The sequence below is a fragment of the Psammomys obesus genome, unplaced genomic scaffold (assembly GCF_907164565.1).
Source record: "Psammomys obesus unplaced genomic scaffold, mPsaObe1.curated_primary_1811, whole genome shotgun sequence".
In the NCBI taxonomy this organism is placed as follows: domain Eukaryota; kingdom Metazoa; phylum Chordata; class Mammalia; order Rodentia; family Muridae; genus Psammomys; species Psammomys obesus.
The window spans coordinates 4,224,101-4,244,227 of NW_026596463.1; the positions used below are offsets into that span (position 1 = coordinate 4,224,101).

General features: G+C 43.2%; 1 protein-coding gene across 4 annotated transcripts in view; it reads right to left on the reverse strand.

The window, feature by feature from the left end:
• The window catches only part of Arhgef28 (Rho guanine nucleotide exchange factor 28), a 292,013-nt gene that overhangs the window by 57,276 nt on the left and 214,610 nt on the right, over positions 1-20,127 (reverse strand). For all 4 annotated transcript variants that reach the window (XM_055598372.1, XM_055598373.1, XM_055598371.1 and 1 more), the window contains 9 exons: positions 17,711-17,766; positions 16,766-16,814; positions 14,853-14,997; positions 14,644-14,771; positions 12,727-12,867; positions 10,430-10,677; positions 4,529-4,651; positions 3,346-3,463; positions 842-1,096 (listed from right to left, as the gene is read on the reverse strand). In XM_055598372.1, coding sequence (XP_055454347.1) covers positions 842-1,096; positions 3,346-3,463; positions 4,529-4,651; positions 10,430-10,677; positions 12,727-12,867; positions 14,644-14,771; positions 14,853-14,997; positions 16,766-16,814; positions 17,711-17,766 — 1,263 coding nt within the window. The remainder of the gene's footprint in view (positions 1-841; positions 1,097-3,345; positions 3,464-4,528; positions 4,652-10,429; positions 10,678-12,726; positions 12,868-14,643; positions 14,772-14,852; positions 14,998-16,765; positions 16,815-17,710; positions 17,767-20,127) is intronic.

Genomic DNA, 20,127 nt, shown 5'->3' on the forward strand with positions numbered 1-20,127 from the left:
GGAAGGAAGGAAGGAAGGAAGGAAGGAAGGAAGGAAGGAAGGAAGGAGAGAGAAAGAGAGAAAAAGAAAGAGAGAGAGAAAGAAAGAAAGAAAGAAAGAATATAAAAGAAAGAAAGAAAGAAAGAAAGAAAGAAAGAAAGAAAGAAAGAAAGAAAGAAAGAAAGAAAGAAATATTGGCGTCTCTGGAAGAAGACTTGAGCCCCAGTCAGTTTTTCAGACCCCAGAGATATAAAAAGGCACAGGACAGGCAAGGTGTTAGCTACAACGTAAGACCCTGGGAACCTAAATAAACAGTTGGAGCCTAAGCAGACTAACAGAGTCAAGCTTAAGCCTGTTAGCACAGCGTACCAGTGAGGAGGCACCTCTCCAAGGCCAGTGTACAGGTAGAGGGATCCTGTTACTTAATAACAGAAATGATATCTGGCGCTTCCTCATTTCTCCCCTCCATGGTCTGGATGCCCCGGGCTGTCCTGGCATGCAGCAGCCCCTCACTGTGTAGGTGTGTGCTCTGCTTGCTTTCAACACACCTCATTTAGCAAAATATTTCTATGCCAACAGTGTGCAGAACCCTCAACTCCTTTGACTTCCCATACCACAAGCTCTCGTGTGAATCAAAGTCCACGCGAAGGATTTTGCTGGGGACAGCAGGGTCCAGCCAAACCTGTGTATCACCTAGTCACGTTTACCTACTGAACGCCACGACTTGGTGTTTCAAGAGAAAAAGTCAAGGGTTTGTGTAGGTGTACCTGCAAGTCACGACCATTTCTCTTTGGGAAGTCTGTCCTCTACTGAATGAGTAATGTGTACAGAAGGGGAGGTTGGATTGGCAGAGCCACGGTACCTTTGAAACGGCCTGTAGCGGTTTTCCAGTAAACAAGGCCGTGGTGCAGGACAGCCCTTTCTTTGCTCATCAGGGCCTGCTTTCTAAACACGTGGCCATTTTTTAGCTTTGTGTACGTTTTGTTCTCAATTTTATTCAGGATCTCAAGCCATTTCTGGTTCTTCTCATATTCGCTGACTTTTAGATCCACGGCTGCGATCATGTCTTTAATTAAACCAAGAGCTTTGCACAGGTCTTTGTGTTCTTCAGTCTTTTCTGCATGAAAGAAAATTATAACAAACCAGAATACTGAGAGCGATTATTTTTTAAGTCTTTAAAAATAACAAAGATCCCATAAGAAAGATGTTGGGTTAAATTCAAGTATTGCAATGTCTCTCTGCACCACCACACAGAAGCGGTGCAGACACGCATCAGCCGACAGTGAGATGTCTGGCTGCTCTGGGTAGCAGTGCGATCGTTTATCTTCATTGTCTACGTGCCTGTATTCGGAATTACCCAGGAAGCATGCTTCTGGACATTTCTGTGAGAGTCCCTAGAGCAGCCGAGCTTAGGAGATCCCACTTTCAGTGTGGACAGCACCATCACATGGCCGGGGGACCCAGATGGGACAGAAACCGAGAAGCAAAGAGCCGCAGCCCGTCTCCCCTGGCTCCCTGTCTGCAGATACCTGTGGCTAACTGCCTCACACTGCCCTGTGTTCCTGTCATGACAGACTGCGTCCCCTCAAACTATGACACAAAACAAACCCTTCCTTCCTGAAGCAGGTGCTCATCAGGTAGCTTGTTCACAGCAACAAGAACAACAACAAAAGCTGGCAAATGTAATATAAACAGGGGCTTTGTCTAGGAAGGCCCTCCTCCCTTCCTAGAAACAAGCAAACAAGTGACCGTTTTCTAAGTTTTCTAAAGACAGAAGCCGGCTGTGGGGCCAAGCTCCTGTCCTCTGAAATGGAGCCACAGGGCAATTTAAATGGCCCCAGACTCATTTGCCTTCTGGGTTCGTTTTTTTTTTTTAAATTCAAAACTACATTAGCATAAAATTGAGAATCTGAAGGTCATAATGAAAATGTTTTTTACCTGTTATTTTTTTCTCCTGATTATGAAAGAAATGAAAATATTTTGAGGGCCCCAGGCACTGTGCCTCAAAGCAGTGAGCCAGGCTTATGCATACAGAACAGACTGTCCCGAGTTCCCGTTACTCTTCAAACCACTGCTGCCTGGGGAGTGAAAAGACTGGAGGTGCCCTAGGACGGCTTCTGGAAACCACAGATGAAAAGGCCCTTAGCTATTTTTTTTTATTTGATGATAAAGATCAGCTAGTTGATGTTTGCTCAGGTGCCTGGACCTGAAGAGCTAACAGGAGGGGAGGAAGAGGGAGGAGAAAAGAAAGAAAACTGCAGACAATCCGAAGGCGCTCCCATGCCTGCAGCTGCAGAAACACATGCTTAGAAAGCGCAGCCAGGAGGAGCAGAACCAGTCCTCCAAAGGTCTCTTCTTTGGGGGATTCTCAGTGCACACACAGATGCCTGCAAGCAGTACCACAACGCCCCTAGAGGGCACCAGGGTCCCCACGTTCCAACAAAGAGGCTCTCCCTGCCTTCCTACTCCCTTCTCCCTGACAGGGCCCTTCCCCTCCAGAGAGGGTTCACTCCTAGAGAAACTATTTCAAAACTGGGAAAGAAAAGTGAGGTTGAACTAACAGATGACCTGGAGTTATTCCAAGAGAAGGCTCAAAGTCGGACAGGGATCTTTACCAATGCCGCCCAAGCTCCACTCACATCCACTGACTCAGCCTCCCTGTGTAAACTCGCCTCCCTGTGAAGGGAGGACAGCTGGTGAAGCTGAGGAGCACTGCTGTAACAGTCATGTGAACCAGAGGACCCAGGAGCGACCTTTGGCAAAACCTGCCCTGAGCAGGAGGCGGCCGTGTGCCACCACGCAGACTCTGTGAAGAGACAGAGCTCACAGTCACAGCTTGCACTGAGTGGAGCAGACCGCTACTGCCCTCTGGTCTGCCGGGAACTTGGCATGGGACCAATCCTGGAGCAAGGTTAGTGGACTAACATCACCTGACAGTTTTGTCTCTGGGGTATTGTAGAGTGTTAAGAGAATCCACACAATACAAAATGAGAAGCCTTAATTCTGTATTCATTGTTTTTGCTGACCGCCAAATCTGTGATGCTTTCCCTGTACACGTTTTATATTCCTTTGTGCATCAAATTCTAAAGAACAGTGAAAGCCGCGGCAGGAAAGAAACAGCTTCTGCAAGTTCTCCTCTGACAGTCACACGTGGCATCACGGCACATGCTACTCTCCTCCCACAAAATAAATGTAATAAAAAATAAAGCAATGTCCCCAAATGAACTCCAACTCAAAGGCTTTAACAGGTTGCTCACAGTGAAAGCATCTGTGAGTGGAAAGCACAACATTCAGGGCTCCTCAGAACCTCGGTTGTGACTAGAACTAACAAGAGAGGCAGAGGTTGTCCCAGAAGTAATCTCTCACCCTTTGTGTACTGCAGGATCCTCTCCACCAAGACTGGGTATTTTGTGATGCGCTGGGTGACAAGCAGGATGCACTCTGGGATTCCTCGGCGGCGAGCCAAAAGGTTGCTATTTCGGATCTTGAGAAGCATATACATTTTATACATAACAATTCTTTTACTTGAGAAATAAATAACAACAAAATCTCTGATTGTATAACTCTGTCCACACTTGCATTTTGTATTTTCATCATTAGCCACTCTAGTTCAAGGTATGGAGAAGTTTCAAGATACACTGATCTGCTGTACTTCCAATTCCCGGAGCAAGCTCCGGGTTCAGGAATACCAAACACTCTTGGACAGTAACAGAAATCTGAGCATTTTCACTATTTGCTTTTCTAGCAAGCCTACCTCCGCCTTTGCACCTCAAGTCCCTTCTCACAGAGCAATCCTTTTCCTAAGCATTTCAAAACATGTTTAAGTTTAAGGCCCACTAAACATATATGTGAAAAGAAAACAGAGGAGAATCTGGCAGAACTCATAAGATGACACATGAAAAGATAGGAAGCCAGAGCCTGGACAAACTTCTTCCATACATGAGTGTGAAAGGTGGGGAAGAAGGGAGAAAGAGGGTTCTAGTTAAGGGCAGCTTAAGGGACAACTGCCACACTCGGCAGTGAACCTTGTCCAGATCCTGGCTTACCGATGCAGTTTTAGGAGATAAACAGTGAAAACTGAAGATATCAGAAAAATGACTGATAACTGATTTAAGTGTGCTGATGCTACCATGATACTTTAGAAGATAATACATTCAGAAGGACATAGATGAAATTATATGATATCATGGACTTGATTCAAGTAAATTGACCCTGAAGCAAATCCGTGGGGTACACAGATTCTCTATTTGCTTTTATTTTGATTTTTCTGACACACAGCTTGTCAGGGCATGAAACCACTTTCCAGGCCACTGCCATTATCCTCAGAAGCTTAGAGAGCACAGCCTTACAGATACAAGACAGCAATTGAAATCGTCTGGGAGAAATGTTTTACTACCATCTAGACTTTCCATCTTTGTCAAACCCATCATTTCCTTCTTCCCCTGAGAAACAGAATCAAAATATGAAACTTGTTTAGTTCATTAAGACACAAGTGTGAGCTGTCGCCCCACACTGGACGCCTACGCCACCATGATGGTGAATAACTTACCTTAATAAAATTCTGAAACTTTTTGTTCTGTTGGAGCTCTTTAAAGAGGCTCATGGCTTCTTTGTGATGGCTGCAGAATTCTCCATAGATCTTCTTCATTTTACTTGCATTTTCTTCTGAAAACTGAGAACATTTCCATAATGGTTTATAAATGCAGCCATTATGTTCATAGAGAAAAGAATATGTAGTTTTAGTTTATTTCAAACCATCATGGCTTTCCCAAACACAATCACTCTCTCCTTCCCCAGGCACTTCTTAAATTAAAATGAAAGTAGTAAGGGCTAACATAACAGGATCTCATTGTACTGAACTAATCATAAAGCAATGAAATGAAAAATATCCAACGCTTTAATTTTTGCTCCATTTTTATACAACTTCAGTATTAAAACCTGTAATAGTACTATCTTTTACATCGAGCATCTGACATCACAAGTAATCACTGGCCATGATGAGAATCAGAATGGAGAATAACCAAAATGTTAATTTATTAACTGAGAGAGAAAAGGAAAGAAAGATGTGGGCTGAATGTTTCCATCGGTCTAGTCTGCAAGATGTTCCCAAAATTCAGAGACATGAAGCAGTGTGAAAGGGCTGGCTGCATAATTTAGCTGTTATTTTTTTTTTTTAAGATCACAAAAGCTCTATACAATCATCTCCACAAGGAAGGTCATTGCAACAGAAAGGCTCCCCAGAAAAGCATTTAAAATGCATTCCATCATCTTTGCTCAGTTTTATTGGTGTTGATGATAATATTTCTGAATATGTTGTTTAAAATGATCCTTAAACCACAGTTGCTAAAATAAAGTGTAACAAAACACTCGTGTAGTGAAAACTACAATACTGATACTTCAACACTCTAGATGACCAGGGGCTAGAACGGTGGTTTAGCAGCGTTCTTGCGGAAGACCAGAGTTTGTTCCCCAGCACACACATGGAAATGCAAAAACTTCTGTAATTCCAGCTCCAGGAGATCTGATGCCCTCTTCTGACCTCCGCTGGTGCCAGGCATGACGTACATGCAGGCAAAACACCACGTGAGTACGAATAGAGAGCTTCACCGAGTTCACAGAGTGGAAGAATTAAAATACAAAGGTGTCAGTTCTTCCCAGGTACAAAATACACTTAACCCAAATCTTATCAGAACAATTGCAGCTAGCTCTTTATAAATATGAGGAAGATTATTCTTCCATTTACAGGAAATGCAAAGAAAACATTTAAAACATCCTCCGTACAGCAGGAAGACTCCAATGTTCAGTTTTCCAGATTACTACAGTATGAATTTTCAAGCTGGAATGAAGATGCAGACATAGGGCTCAGCAGACATGAGTAGAAACCCAGGATGCACAAGTGAATTTTGGTTCAAAAAAAGAATAGCTCAATAGGAAAGAATGCCCTTTCAATAAATGCACAAAAACAGAAAAGGAAAGAAATAAAAAAAAGAACTCCAATGTTACAAAAGTCACTTAAAAAAATTCTAATTAGAAAATCCAGAAATTAAATTTTTAAAAGTTTATTCCAAAAAGTCAAAACTTGGGTTTGTACAAGAATGCATACCTAAGCATGACAACTTTATGTGCAACAAGTATAAACCAGAAACAAGATGTCCTCCTACAAATGAGCAACCTTCAAAAGCCAGCTGCACCCACAGCATGGGGTACTATGCGCTAGGAAAAAAAAAAAGCATGAACCACTGAGATGAGTAAAAGAATTGTGCCAATTCCCTAAAAACTACATACTGTATATTTCCACTTATCCAACAGTTTTGAAAATGACAGAAACAGAGTTTCCAGGACTTGAGAGGAGGTCGGAGCAGGAGCAAGAGGGAAGTGAGCAAGTTGTGAATGTGCGTGAGGAAACACTGTTTTTTATTTTTTAATATTATCATTTATTCCATTTGTATCCAGGCTGCAGCCCCCCTCCCTTGTCTCCTCCCAAATCCCACCCTCCCTTCCTCCTTCTCCCCCTAATACCCCTCCCCTAGTCCATTGATAGGGGAGGTCCTACTTTCCTTCTATTTGACCCTAGCCTATCAGGTCTCCTCTATAAACTGGCAAGGATGCACTCGCCAGGGGGAGGTGATCAGAGAGCCTGTCACTGAATTCATGCCAGAGATAGCCCCTCCTACCCTTACTAGGAACCCCACTTGGAGACTGAGTCTATGGGCTACATCTGAGCTTGGGTTTTACGTTGGGGTAGCAGTCTCTGCAGGGCTCTCAGGGCTCAGGTTTTTTTTTTTTTTTTTTTTTTTTTTTTTAGCTCTGTTGCTCTCCTTTTGTATCTCCTGTCCCCTCCAGATCTTTCTGTCTCCTCCTTCTTTCATAAGATTCCCTGCACTCTGTCCAAAGTTCGGCTATGAGTCTCAGCCTCTGCTTTGATACCTCATTGGTAGAATTTTTCAGAGGCCCTCTGTGGTAGGCTCCTGTCCTGTTACCTATCTTCTCCTGCTTCCGATGTCTGTCACATTTGTCCTTCTGAAAGAGGATTGAGAATCTTCCCTAGGGTCTTCTTTGTTGTTTAGCTTCTTTAGGAGTATAGATTTTAGTATGTTTATCCTATATTATATGGGTAATATCCACTTATGAGTGAATATATACCATGTGTGTCTTTCTGCTTCTGGGTTACCTCACTCTGGATACAAAATTAACTCAAAAAAATCAGAAGCCCTGTGTACAAAAGACAAAAGGGCAGAGAAAGAAATTAGGGAAACAATACCCTTTATGATAACCACAAATAATATAAGTACCTTGGTGTGCCTCTAATAAAGCAAGTGAAAGATCTGTATGAAAAAAACTTCAGGACTCTGAAGAAAGAAATTGAAGAAGATATCGGAAGATGGAAAGATCTCCCATGCTCATGGGTTGGTAGGATTAACATAGTGAAAATGGCCATCCTGCCAAAACAAATCTACAGATTCAACACAATTCTCATCAAAATACCAACATAATTCTTTATAGAACTTGATTTCATATAGAAAAACAAAACAAAAAAACAAAATTGCTAAAACAATGCTCTACAATAACAGATCTTCTGGAGGTATCCCCATCCCTGATCTCAAGCGGTACTGTAGAGCAACAGTAATAAAAACTGCATGGTACATACATCATAGAAACAGAATGGTGGATCAATGGAATCGAATAGAAGACCCAGAAATAAACCCAGACACCTATGGATACTTGATTTTTGACAAAGAAGCCAAAACAATACAATGGGGGAAAAGACAGCATCTTCAACAAATGGTGCTGGTCTAACTGGATGTCTACATGTAAAAAAAATGCAAATAGATCCAGATTTATTGCCCTGCACAAAACTAAAGTCCAAGTGGATCAAAAACCTCAACATAAAACCAGACACACTAAACCTGTTAGAAAAAAAGTGGGGAAGAGCCTTGAACTCATTGGCGCAGGAGACAACTTCCTGAACAGAACACCAACAGCACAGGCTCTAAGATCAACAATCAATAAATGGGACCTCATGAAACTGAAAAGCTTCTGTAAAGCAAAGGACACTGTCATCAGAACAAAATGCCAGCCTACAGGCTGGGAAGGATCTTCACCAACCCTGACAGAGGGCTGATATCCAGAATCTATAAAGAACATTGTCTTAATGGTGTGGACAACAGCATCCTGATCGCAGTGTTATCATTTTGGAAGATGTTACAGCCAGAGGAGTGATAATGCAGACAATTAGAATTCTACTGAGCAAATCTCAGATCTTAGCTCGTTCCTATGGAAACCACCGAGAGACAGAATGCTGAGCCTCATTTTTAACAACTCTCGGGTAAGCCTTATGTCCCTGAAGTTAAAATGAAAAAGAAAAAAAAAAAAAACAAACCAAAAACGATTGGTTTGGACAATATCCACAATTTCCCACCCACATGAGGATTCTGCTGACAATGTGGCAGCACAGTCCAGCCCAGCCTTCTGATCCACATGTCCAGTTAGACTCCGATGTTCCCAGAGCCTGCCTTCCTACACCCTAAAATACCTTCTCTCCTCCTTTGTTTCCTTGAAGCACAGCCCCAAAGACCATGGCCTGAGGACAATGTTAGTGGAATACCCAAGAACTCCGGCCACACCCCATACCCCATATGCCAACAAGGAACTGTCCTTTTTGCAAAAGGGAAATCTATGCTTTAACTATTAGGCCACTGGGCCCATGTCAAGTGATGACAATGACCCAATTTTGGCCCCTGCTTTATCTACACAAGCTAAATACAGAACTGATAAAGATACGTCTCCATTAAACATGAAAAAAATAATCTAAATACAAAACTGGTTCCAATGATTAGAGTTCAAAGAGAGTGAAATTGTGATGATTTTTATCAAGGAAAGAGAAATTCAGATAGTTTCGAATGACAGAATTAAGTTTTGAATATTCTCTGTGTTCTGATAATTGCATTTAAACTGTGCAGCAAGCTCCTTTATGCCACCATGTTTCAGGTGGATGACAGAGAAAGAACCGGTCAAAAGAAAAGGTTCTCTAAGTCAGCCTTTCACAGGGGCAGTCACCGAGCAACAGCAAGTCCTCGCACTCCTGTATGTGTCTAAAATACCACATTTGATCACATCTACACCATCAGTGAATCCAGTTCCTATACCTTTCACAAGTAGACCAGACTAACAGTGTAACTCCATGGCTGCCTTGAATCAGACACTGAAATTCTTATGGAAGGCGGCACTTCAACAGTTCCCTGGGAAAAGCCACACAACAGCAATAGGCACCTCCCTAAGTATCCTAGACCTTCCTGGTGCTTACTTCTCTTCTATTTCTTAAAGAGAGTCAATCATTCAATAAGTACTCCAAGTCCAAGAATTCACAACAGTGCTGAAATATGTTAATAAACAGATGAGAAGAACTCATATTTTCCCCCTCAGATTCACAATCTCGTGACAGTAAAGGCTTTCCTGTAGTTTGCTAAAATTCTTGGCTCATCTTGATGATAGAGGAGATTCTTATCTCTCTCCCAGGTACATTGCCTGTGAGATGTAGGTTTACATCTATGCAGTGGGAAAATTGCATTCACTTCACAATGCTATGAAAGCTAAATGAGACACACAGGGAACACATACTTCCTTCCAGAACAAACTATTACCTCACTGCGAGTAAGCACACGTTTAGCAAGAATCCCTTTCCAGAGATCTGGAGCCGCTGCCACTGCCAAATACAGGTGGCTGCTGATTCTGTATTAGCCAATGGCACAACACATTCTGTGATGCACCCAAACCCCCAAACACCCTAGGGGAGGCTTCGTTATCTAGTTTTTTAGGCTAATTATAAAGGATTTATATCACTCTTCCTAGGGTAAGCCAGTATTTGACTTGAAACCATCCCTCATTATAACACAGAGGAGGGCCTATGCTGTAAAAAGCCCCTTCTCACATCAAAAGTCCAGAGTCCAAAGCTTACCATGGAATTCAGTCATGACTTCGGTCTCCGGTAGAGACAAACAGAATAACCCCAGCCAGGTCCCGAGCCACACAAAAGAGGCAGCTGTTGGCTATCCGAAGCTCTCTGTTAGATAGCCAGGATCAACCAACACCCAAGAAAACAGAGCCCACAGCCCCCATTCAGTAAGCGCTAAAATGAAACCAATTCCATTTCTCCAAGGGATTTTATTTAATAAAGAATCTGCAAAACAGGACTGGAGAGATGGCTCAGTGATTAAGAGCACCTGTTACTCTTGCAGGGCACCTGGGTTCCTTCCCCAGCACCCACATGGTAGTTCACAACCATCTGTAACTCAGAGTCAGGGAATGCTATCCTGTCTTCTAACTTCTGAGGACACCTGGCCTGCACACGGTACATACATGTAGACAGTACACACACATATGAACTCAATAAACCTAAAAGGGGCCTGTGTGCACATTTAGAGTTCTGAGACTAGCTTGATACCGTTCTTACCTGTTGCACCAGAATATCTCCAATCCGGCTGATCACAAAATTCCTGTCATTGTCAGTGCAGGATTCCTGCCTGCGCTCCTTCATGCTGAAGAAGAAATGCCTGTGGGTTTCCAGCAGCTCATCTAAGCAGGGGAAGATCTTGTCCACTGTGCTGTGGTCCAGCTGCAGCTCCTCCTTCATGCCCTTCCTGAAGACCTCAGACATGATGAGCAGGGTCTGGATGTGATGTACCTCTGTCTGCATCAGCTCTGAAACCACGCGTGCACACCCGTGACCCAGATGAGCTTTGGAGCAGGCCTGGTGGGCATGCAGCCTTTCCTACATTGCTATGAACACTCGAGCACAGAAACTTCAAAGAGAAGGGTTCAGACTGACAGCCTGTGTTTGCCTACACCCTCACCATTCACCTTTCACAGACCTGGCAGATGGAGATACTAAATAGTAATGAGTATCTAGTCACCTTTGTATTATTTCATAATTCATTATTCATTCTTCCAACTAATGCTAGTAACTTTCTTCATATACAAATTCAGTTTTTGATCATGCTATATACTGAGTTACAGAAACTTACATAATGTCAGATGTAGAGATAACTTAATCAAAATTTTATCTGTCACAAATGAGAAAACAGACAAAAAGCCCCACACATGCTCCTTGCAACTCGATTCTACATCACACAAGCAGAAATGAGGGAATGCTCAAGACTAATAGGACCATTTTGTCCCGAAATAAAAATCAGTGATAATTAAACACTTTATTTACACTCCAAATAGTAATTTTCCAGATATTAGAAAAGGACCCACAGGTGTAAGCCAAGTACAGCAGCAGCTAAGAATCAAATGTTTCCAAAAGCTTCGAGCCCCATGCCAATGTGCTATAACATGTAACAGCTTGTTGGGGAGAAGAGTTTCTTTCCTTGTGTGTGTGTGTGTGTGGAGGACATTCGTGATTAACCTGGTCAATGTTAAAGAATCCCAAGGCTTTGCAATAGCAGATTCTTCCCGTCACAGGATCATTGTTCAAGATTCCATTTTTCTCCAGAGGAAAATAATGAAAAAATATGTATATATAATAAAAATAAATTCTTGTTATATATCTTATATATATATATATATATACATATCATATACATGGATGAAAAGTCTTATAACTAAATGTTTTCAAGAATTCAAAAATGGGCAAAGGATTTTAATGGGCATTACTTCAGAAACAAACACGCTTACTAAGTACCCAAAGAGATGTTCAGCAGGACTTCGGATAAACAGAGTAATGGGATTGTTTCTAAGGCAAAGAGCTTTCGTTAATTATCCCCATCTTCTTCCCCAGCCTACCCCTATCCTCATTCCTCCCCACCCAAGTTCAACATCCTTAGTGGGGAAATGCAAATCAAAACCAAAAAGCATAGCATGTCACACATACGGGGCTAATTATAACAAGAGAAGATGTTGGTGGAGGTGATTTGGAACCATCTGCACCGGCAAAGGATGTAAGATGCTGTAGCTGCCTTAGTAAACAGTCTGAGCTCCCAAAAGATTTAAAACGGAGTTACCATATTACTCCAAAGAGAGGGACAACACAAAAATGTCCACCCGCTGATGATTAGAAAAACAAAATGGGACATTATTGACTACAAAAAGGGAATGAAGTGTGTTTATATTTTAAGTATGATAATTCTTGCAAATATCATGTCAAGTAACAAGACACACAGAGACACATACACACACTGTGAGGCAAAGAGCAAAAAATAGATTAGCAGTTGCCCAAATCCGGAGGAAGAAAGAGAAATGGGAAGTGTGTTCTAATGGTAGAAGGTCTCCTTCTGAAGTGAGGCGAACATTCCAGGATTGGATATGCTAGATGCTGCCCCGCTCTGGGCGATACACTAAAACCCTCCTGATCACACGTGGTGTGTAATTTTATGACATGTGGATTATATCCCAACTTTTAAAATCCGCTGTGAGAGAAAACAGGATCCCCAAAAGTGTAGGAGCATGAGACAAGTTTGACACAAGCTTCCAAACTACTAAAGTATCAGTGATAGAGAGGAAAAAGGTCTGAATAGAGTGTTTTTGCCTCATCTAAAGCAAGGTTGCATTTAAGCCTTGGGACATTTTATATCTGAGTTTTATCCCTATTCTATAGATTGGGAAACTGAGATCCAGGGGAGCTGCATAGTTTGTCTGAGATCAGAAAGTGGGAAAATGGCAAACCAGGCCTGAGCCCAGATCTGGGCATGTCACTGCCCACGCTCCCTGCTCCACACCTCGCCAATTCAGGGAAATAGTTAAAATGCTTACCAAAAATGACATCCTGTCTTTTGATGACATCTTTCTCCTGCTTACTGCAGAAGGAAGGGTCCACCACAAGACTCCAAGACTCTGCTTCAAACTCCTGAGCATCACTGCTGAGGTCACTCCACAGAGAGGAATCCACAACATCTGGGAAAGAAAAGTCACAAGTATGTAAAGCACTCACCACAAAGAGATATCCAAGTACCAGGTTCCCAGGCTCAAATCTGCCAAAAGCACCAAGAGGCCCCAGCAAGAGCAACACAGTGCAGACCTGAAGCCTCTGAAAATGAGACATGGGGTGGTTCAAAGCAAGGCAACTACCGCAGAGCAAAGAAGAGCAGTCTCCAACAGGAACTGCACAGGGAGGTTGTGAGGATATTAGAGATTCCTTGGTTTGTTTGGGCTCATCCTACTGGAGTTTACCTCGTAACCTCCACAGCCCATGCTGTACTTACAGAGTCTTGACCCCCTGATCTCTTTTGCCTGGGTTATTTTACAGTTTACTCAAATCGGAATTTGAACTTGTCCACTTGGTATTACACTGAATTTGGCAAAACAGGAAGCACAGTGCAGGGCTTGAGTCACACGAGTACAAACTTCTCTGACAGAGCTAAACACATACACAAACACCTTTCAGGAAAATAACACACACACATACACACACACACACGTTCTCAGACACATACACACACAGACACACAAAGACACACACCGACATAAACAGACACACACAATCTGCAGACATGCACACAGATATACAGACACACATACATACAAACACACACACAGAAATACACAGAGAGAGACACACACGAATGAACAAACATCTTTCAGAAAAACTAAAGCATATTTTCCCTACACAATGCTCCTTAGAGATCCCAACTGGGGTTTGAAAAAATGGAAATGACAACAGACTTTAAAGAAACAGAATCCACTCCTTTTTCTACTCAGTTCTGTCTCTTCTTCCATTTGTTGCCTTCATTTATTGAGGCAACCTGGAAACAAAAAAACCAATTTCCCATGTTGAATTGCATCCTACAAAATACTCTTGTAAATGCTTCCTTTCCCAGAAGTAGCGGGCAGCAGGTGGGACATATCTCTCAGCAATCCAGGCAGAAGTAGTCTTAAATTAACATGCATTTGCATGGAGGAGTCCACGCCAATCTCTCAATAGCTGTGGGCCCTTGTCAGTGATAACCTACCGTGTATTTAATTCTCTTGATTATATCCATCTTTTAGGAATATGCCGCTGATTTTCTCCTCAGTCACTCCTGATTGTGTCCCTCAAGACTAAGTTGTCATTTTAAAAAGCCTTTTATTGCGTTTGTTCTTTGACATTTCATACATGTATGACGTGCATTCTGAGCACACTTTGCACTCTCCTCTCCATCACTCAACACCCTCAACACTTTCTTACATTCAGGTATTTTTGAAACCCTTAAGAAAACTAGATGCTACATTAAATAGATACCACAAAACTTCTAAAAGAAGAACAGGAAGCTGAGGCAACAACTCAGCAGATCAGTGTTTGGTGTGTAAGGATCTGAGATTAGATCCCTCAGAAACCACACAAAAGCCAAACAGGCATGGTGGCCTCCTGTAATCCCAGGACTTAGACAGGTGATCTCCCAGGGTAAGCTGGCTAGCTGGACTAGCCAGAATTGGTGAGCTCTGCGGTTGAGAGATCCCTCCTCAATAGTAACGTGGAGAATGATTAAAAATGAGACCCAACGTCAGTGCAAGGACCCCACAGTTATCCACACACACATGTACCCTCATGCATACACACACACACACACACACACACTACACTCACAAACATAGGAAAAAGAATAAAGCAATACAGTTCCATCTAATTTCTTGCACAAACTATCTTTCAGTTCAGTGCTCGCAGAGACAGAGGAACACGCAAGCATTTCCCACCTTCCATCATGAATGACTCCGTGGAAGGAGATGAGCCCATAGACTGGAACAGCTCATCTGAATGAGACCTGCTTCTCCAGCTGTTACTGTCACCCTCAGACTCCAAGGATGTCACTGACCTCCTGAAGCTGGGAGAAAGAAAAGGGGACACGCGTTAGCCCCAGCAACCATCTTGGGCCACGAAAGCAAAGCAGCATGCTGAGCCTCACCTTTCCAAAGTGGTGCCCGGGACGCTTCTGGACAGCGGGTGCACCTGCCCTGCAGCTTCCTTCCTGCCAGCTGGGAGTCCGATGGGCATGGAGGAGGAAGGGTGCAAGGAGAGCCCAGGCTGTGGGACGTCTCTAACTGAAGAGCCTGGAAACACAGCAGACACTCATGTGCAAGGACAGAGTTTACGAGCAAAGAAAGGCAGAGACGTCCGGACAGGTGACCCCTCACTTCTAAAGCAGTGCGTCCCAGCCTAGAAACCGGTCTCTCTGCCACTTCTTGCACTTCTCAGATGTCCCTTCCTTTCCTCACCCTTCCAATACCCGTGCTGCAGGCCTACTTCCACACCTTCCCTTGGAGACTGTGACTGTCTGCAGTGACCAAGCAAACAGGCGAATGGAATGGGGAAGCACAGGCCAGCTTTCCCATAAACCACTGCTTGTACTCCTCGAAGGCGGCTTTAAAGAGAGGCAAGGTGTTATTAGCTCTGTTGGCAAAATGTGTACGGTGTGTGTAAACAGGCCTAGGCCCCCGGAGAGCAGCCCAATGGAAAGGAATGATGCTGGAGAGTCTACCCCTTTATGGAGCAAGACTCTTGGGCAAACAAAACCCACAGCCCAGGCGGGCTGATCTCTCTCAGATGCTGAAAACAAGTGGGCATGGACACATGGGTTTGAACTAAGAGGGCATTTCAGCTCCTTTCGATTGTGGCTATTGAGTTCCAATTCCAGATCGAAAGGGAGAAATGTTTACACAGATCCCAGGATGTAACAAGGGAATGTACACATCTCTGCTTTAGTCTCACAGATTTCACATGAAGGGGAGTAATAGATGACATTTAAATGTCTAAATTCTAGGCTTCTTTTTAGTCACCCATTTAACCTCAAGAAAATAAGAAGCATCTCAGATTTTATTTCAAGCAATTTGTGAAGTCAAAGCAAGGAACTGAGTGACAAGACAGCTTAAACTATCTTGCATAACACCACACCCAAAAGCATGTCTCCATGACTTTGTACACTTAATTGTCTCCACCAAAGTGGTATTCAAGATGCCAGTCACACTTTGATACAGCACTGAAGTGGAAAGTGACCAGGTACGTAAAAGTCTTGCCACTCAGCAGGCAAAGCAAGTGCAGATAGAAGAAATTACAAAATCTCTCTCGAGAAAGCAAATGTTTTTCAAACTGAGGATACATTACTGTGACTGGCTCCAGCACGTAACACAAGGAAGTGTCAAAGGTTACTGGCTGTTTTCAAGAGAAAAATATTTAAAGCTCAGCAGCATATAATTGAAACAAAAACAGAGCCATCAAATTCAGAAATATACAGATAAAACTTCAGCATGCTCTGCCATTTCAGCACCACACTAAAGGTGTGAATGGGACCACAGCCTCACAGGCAGCTTCTCCCAGCCCAGGGTCTCCACAGCACCAGACCACAGGGACCAGGGAGGACAGGCACATCCAAAGCCAAGGGCTCCTTTCCCCTGTGACTCACAGGAAGAATTTAGCATGGATTTCTATAGGTGAGTATGGGCTACTGTTGGGAAAGCACTTAATGCAATGTCACGTACATTTAATGTAATGTCTCTGTTCTCCCTGCCAAATCATTAAACCAATAGGCTATATTCCAATAAATGGCATTAGAATTGAGGCCCTTGGGTAACACTATTTCCACACAGTCCCAGTGATATACAGGTCACATTCTATATACAAGGCAGAAACTCTCAGGCTGACCTAAAAGAGAGCATCCTTCCTGACTTCTTTACATAGCTCAAAATTATGCCACACATATGCTATGAAGAAGAAATAACTAGACTAATTAGAAAAGAAAAGCAAGAGGTAGTTTATGATGGGAAACGTATGGTATACATTACATCTTTTTTAAAGTTCTTGTCATTTTCCCATATCACTTACTTCCAAGGATGGTTTGTGGTTTGTTCTTGTTGTATTTCTCTTGGAATTTCTAGTAAAAAAAAAAATATTAGAAACACATAAAATAAGATCAAAGCACCACTGGGTTACAAGAATATACACATGGTTACTCAAAATAGGATTCTTATCTTCTTCAGATTTGTTATATTATTTATCTCAAAGAAGAATTCAAAGAAAAAAGACAGTAAATGCAACAAAAAGTAGGTTGAGGTAACAAGGAAATGTGAAAGTATGACCGGGATGAGCCTCAGAAATACTCAGCGCTTAAAAGGCTCAGCTTTCAATACCTACAGCTCATGCAGCCAGACCCTGGGGGTAAGGCCCTTCTAGGGCACTGCCTTGTTTCCCTTTGTGTCTTTCTCCCTCTGTGTATTCCTCTTGCCAGGGATGTTCCCCAAGCTGTGTGGCATCACCCTCTGCATTGACCCTCTGATGTAGCAGCTAACACAGAGCTCTGAGAGAACCCCCCTCCCCTTCCACACTGCAGGAGTGCCCTGCTCAAACTCACACACGTCCCACACATGATACGCAGGATCACAGCCACCTTTGTAAGCCCTCCCCAACTGCACATCCTCGTGCCATGCCTGCAGGCGGGCTCTCAGCCACAGGTGGTGCTCCTATGTCCCCAGGAGCCACCCAGACTCACAGAATCTGAAAACCTGGGAGGGGACCTATTAGTTGAAGTTTTTACAGAATTACAGAATTACTGACGCTGGCTGTTTGAGACTACTGATCTAGATGGAAAACCTAGCCTGTCCGCCTCACCTAACACAAGTGGCTCTTCTCTCTGTTGTTAAAAGTGAAGAGCTGGATAAGTGCCCAGATACTCTGAGCATGTGTTGCCACCGCAGTCCAGCAGCAGATGGAACAAACAAGCTAGCTAGGCACAGAGCACCCATATTCTGTGGCGATTGGGGGAGGGCTTACCTTGGTACATGGAGGCACAGCATCTTTGCAGCCCTTGTGTGCGTTTGCCTTACAGTCTGAAATAGAAGACAGAAAAGTTTCCATCTGAACCTAAGACCACATCATGCTTCTATACATCATGCTTCTATGGGTCATTATAAAAATGACACAAAGAAATACACACTTAAGAAGCCGAATATTTGAATGATGCACAGCTCCATGTAAGCCTAAGCGTGTGCGGGAACTTTGAGTTCCTTGGAGCGCTTTCTCATGGTCTGTAATTATCTTGTAAATTATAAAGTCCACAGCTGTGTGAGCTAGATACCTCTGGGTCTGGCCGGGAGCTCACTTCCAGCTATAGCCTGTGCTCAGGACCTCTGAGGCTTGGCAGGCAGTAACCTTCGACTTTAGCACCAGGCAAACTGTCTAGGAGGATGGGGAGAAATAAGCTGACAATTTATGCTGATGGGAAAAAGAAAACACTGTCAGCTTTAACCAGAATTCCTGCGAGTAAAAGGCAAGGGTCTAGAAAGATGGCTTCAAGTTAATAGCACACACTACCCTTGCTAAGGCCCAGAACCACATCCAGCGGCTCACAACCACCTGTAAGTCAACCCCCAGAGGTTCCAACACACTCTTCTAGCCTCTGCAGGCCATTGCATCCACACATACACACACCTCTCCCCTACACACAGGTATACATAATTCAAAATAAAAAGAAATCTTTAAAAGAAAAGAAACTGGAAGCAGGTGAATTAGATGTGAAGAGTTTGTCGCTTGCTCGTGTGCCCTCGTGTCCCTGGAGAGAGGTGAGACAAGCTTTCTGCTCATAGGGACAGAGACCAGGCTGTCTTCATATACACGGGCATCCTTGGGGGCCATGTCTGGAGGCTGCTGTGTCCTTTTCTGTTCTGCTGCCTACTTCTTGCCACCCTCTCATCACCCACCTTTACAATGCACCTCACAGAAGCCCATGTTCTGTAACTTAAATGTCTTTGGGAGTTGGTCCACAAAAGCCTCATTTCAGCCCACTAAAACCACACTGCAGAAGAGCTAGCACCCCGTTATGAAACAGGCAACAAGCTGAGACACAAACTGGCCCTCTGTGGTCCTAAAGAGAAATTTCAGGCAACAACTTAATGCCTATGAGCAGAGCAAGGCTACTCTATATAGAGGTTCTCCAGAGAAACACTGAAATCTAGTGTCTTTCCTGGTATTCCCAACCAAGCAAAAGGAAAGAAAAGGCAGAGGTTATGAGATCCCAGTGAACAAACATCTGTGAGAAACTCACAGGAAGAGCCATCCACTGAGCCTCAGGCCAGGAGACAGAGATGGAAAATATAGATGTTTAAAATACGCCTCTGATAAGATAGATGAAGAGAGTTTCATGGCATCGAACCTGAGGGCATGCAGGGAGAACAGGACGTAGGCAGGCAAATGAGATGAGAAGAAAGAGTAGCTTTGTGAGACAGAGTCTACAAGGCAGACGAAGGGCAGGAACAGATTTCCATTGGAACATAGGCAGATCTGTGTGACAAAGATATCAAAGCACGGCTGTGAAACCAAACATCAAAGATCACAGGATGTGGGGAAGAAGGTTATAAATGTAACGTAGACAATGGCATGCAAAGACATACATCAGAGATGACACTGGTCTCAGGAAGAAGCCAGGAAAATGAAAGCAGACAGTAATAGCCCACGCTACAACAGAAAAGAGTGTCATAAAGCTGAACAAGCAAGCTCAAGAGCAAACTGAAAAGTCTTGCTATTCCCTAACAAAAATAATGAAATGATACACACTATAGACACATTCTGACAATAACCATGTGATGCAAAAACTCTGGTATATAGGCGGCGGGGGGGGGGGGGTGTAGCAACAAAGGACTCAGGTCATATGGCCCCAGATTCTCCTACAGGAACAATAAATGCTCAACTCCATTGGACCACATAGACAGAAGCTTGAAGAAAAAGACTTTTGTCTATCATTTCATTTAGTGAGATAAATTACATTTTGAGTATGAAATAAGCAAAGTAGATCATGGTTTCCAAAAACTACCCCATCCCATCCTAGCCTGAGGAAAGAATCAGGAGTAAAGACTAGAGAATGGGGTTGACAAAACATTTCTTTCTTTTTTTTTTAAGGTTTATTTTTAATTTTTAGATATGCCTATGTGTCTGTATGGGAATGCCCCATTGAGTAAAGATACTCACAGAGGCCAGAGGCATTGGGTTCCCCTGGAGCTGGAGTTACAAAGCTGTCCAACATGGGTTCTAGGAATCAAGCTCAGGTCCTCTGCAAAAGCAAATCACCCTTAGCCACTGAGCCATCTCTCTCTAGCCTGAGAGTTAGAAGCAGTAACCCAGACTCAAAAAAAAAAAAAAAAAAAAAAGAAAGAAAGAAAGAAAGAAAGAAAGAAAGAAAGAAAGAAAGAAAGAAA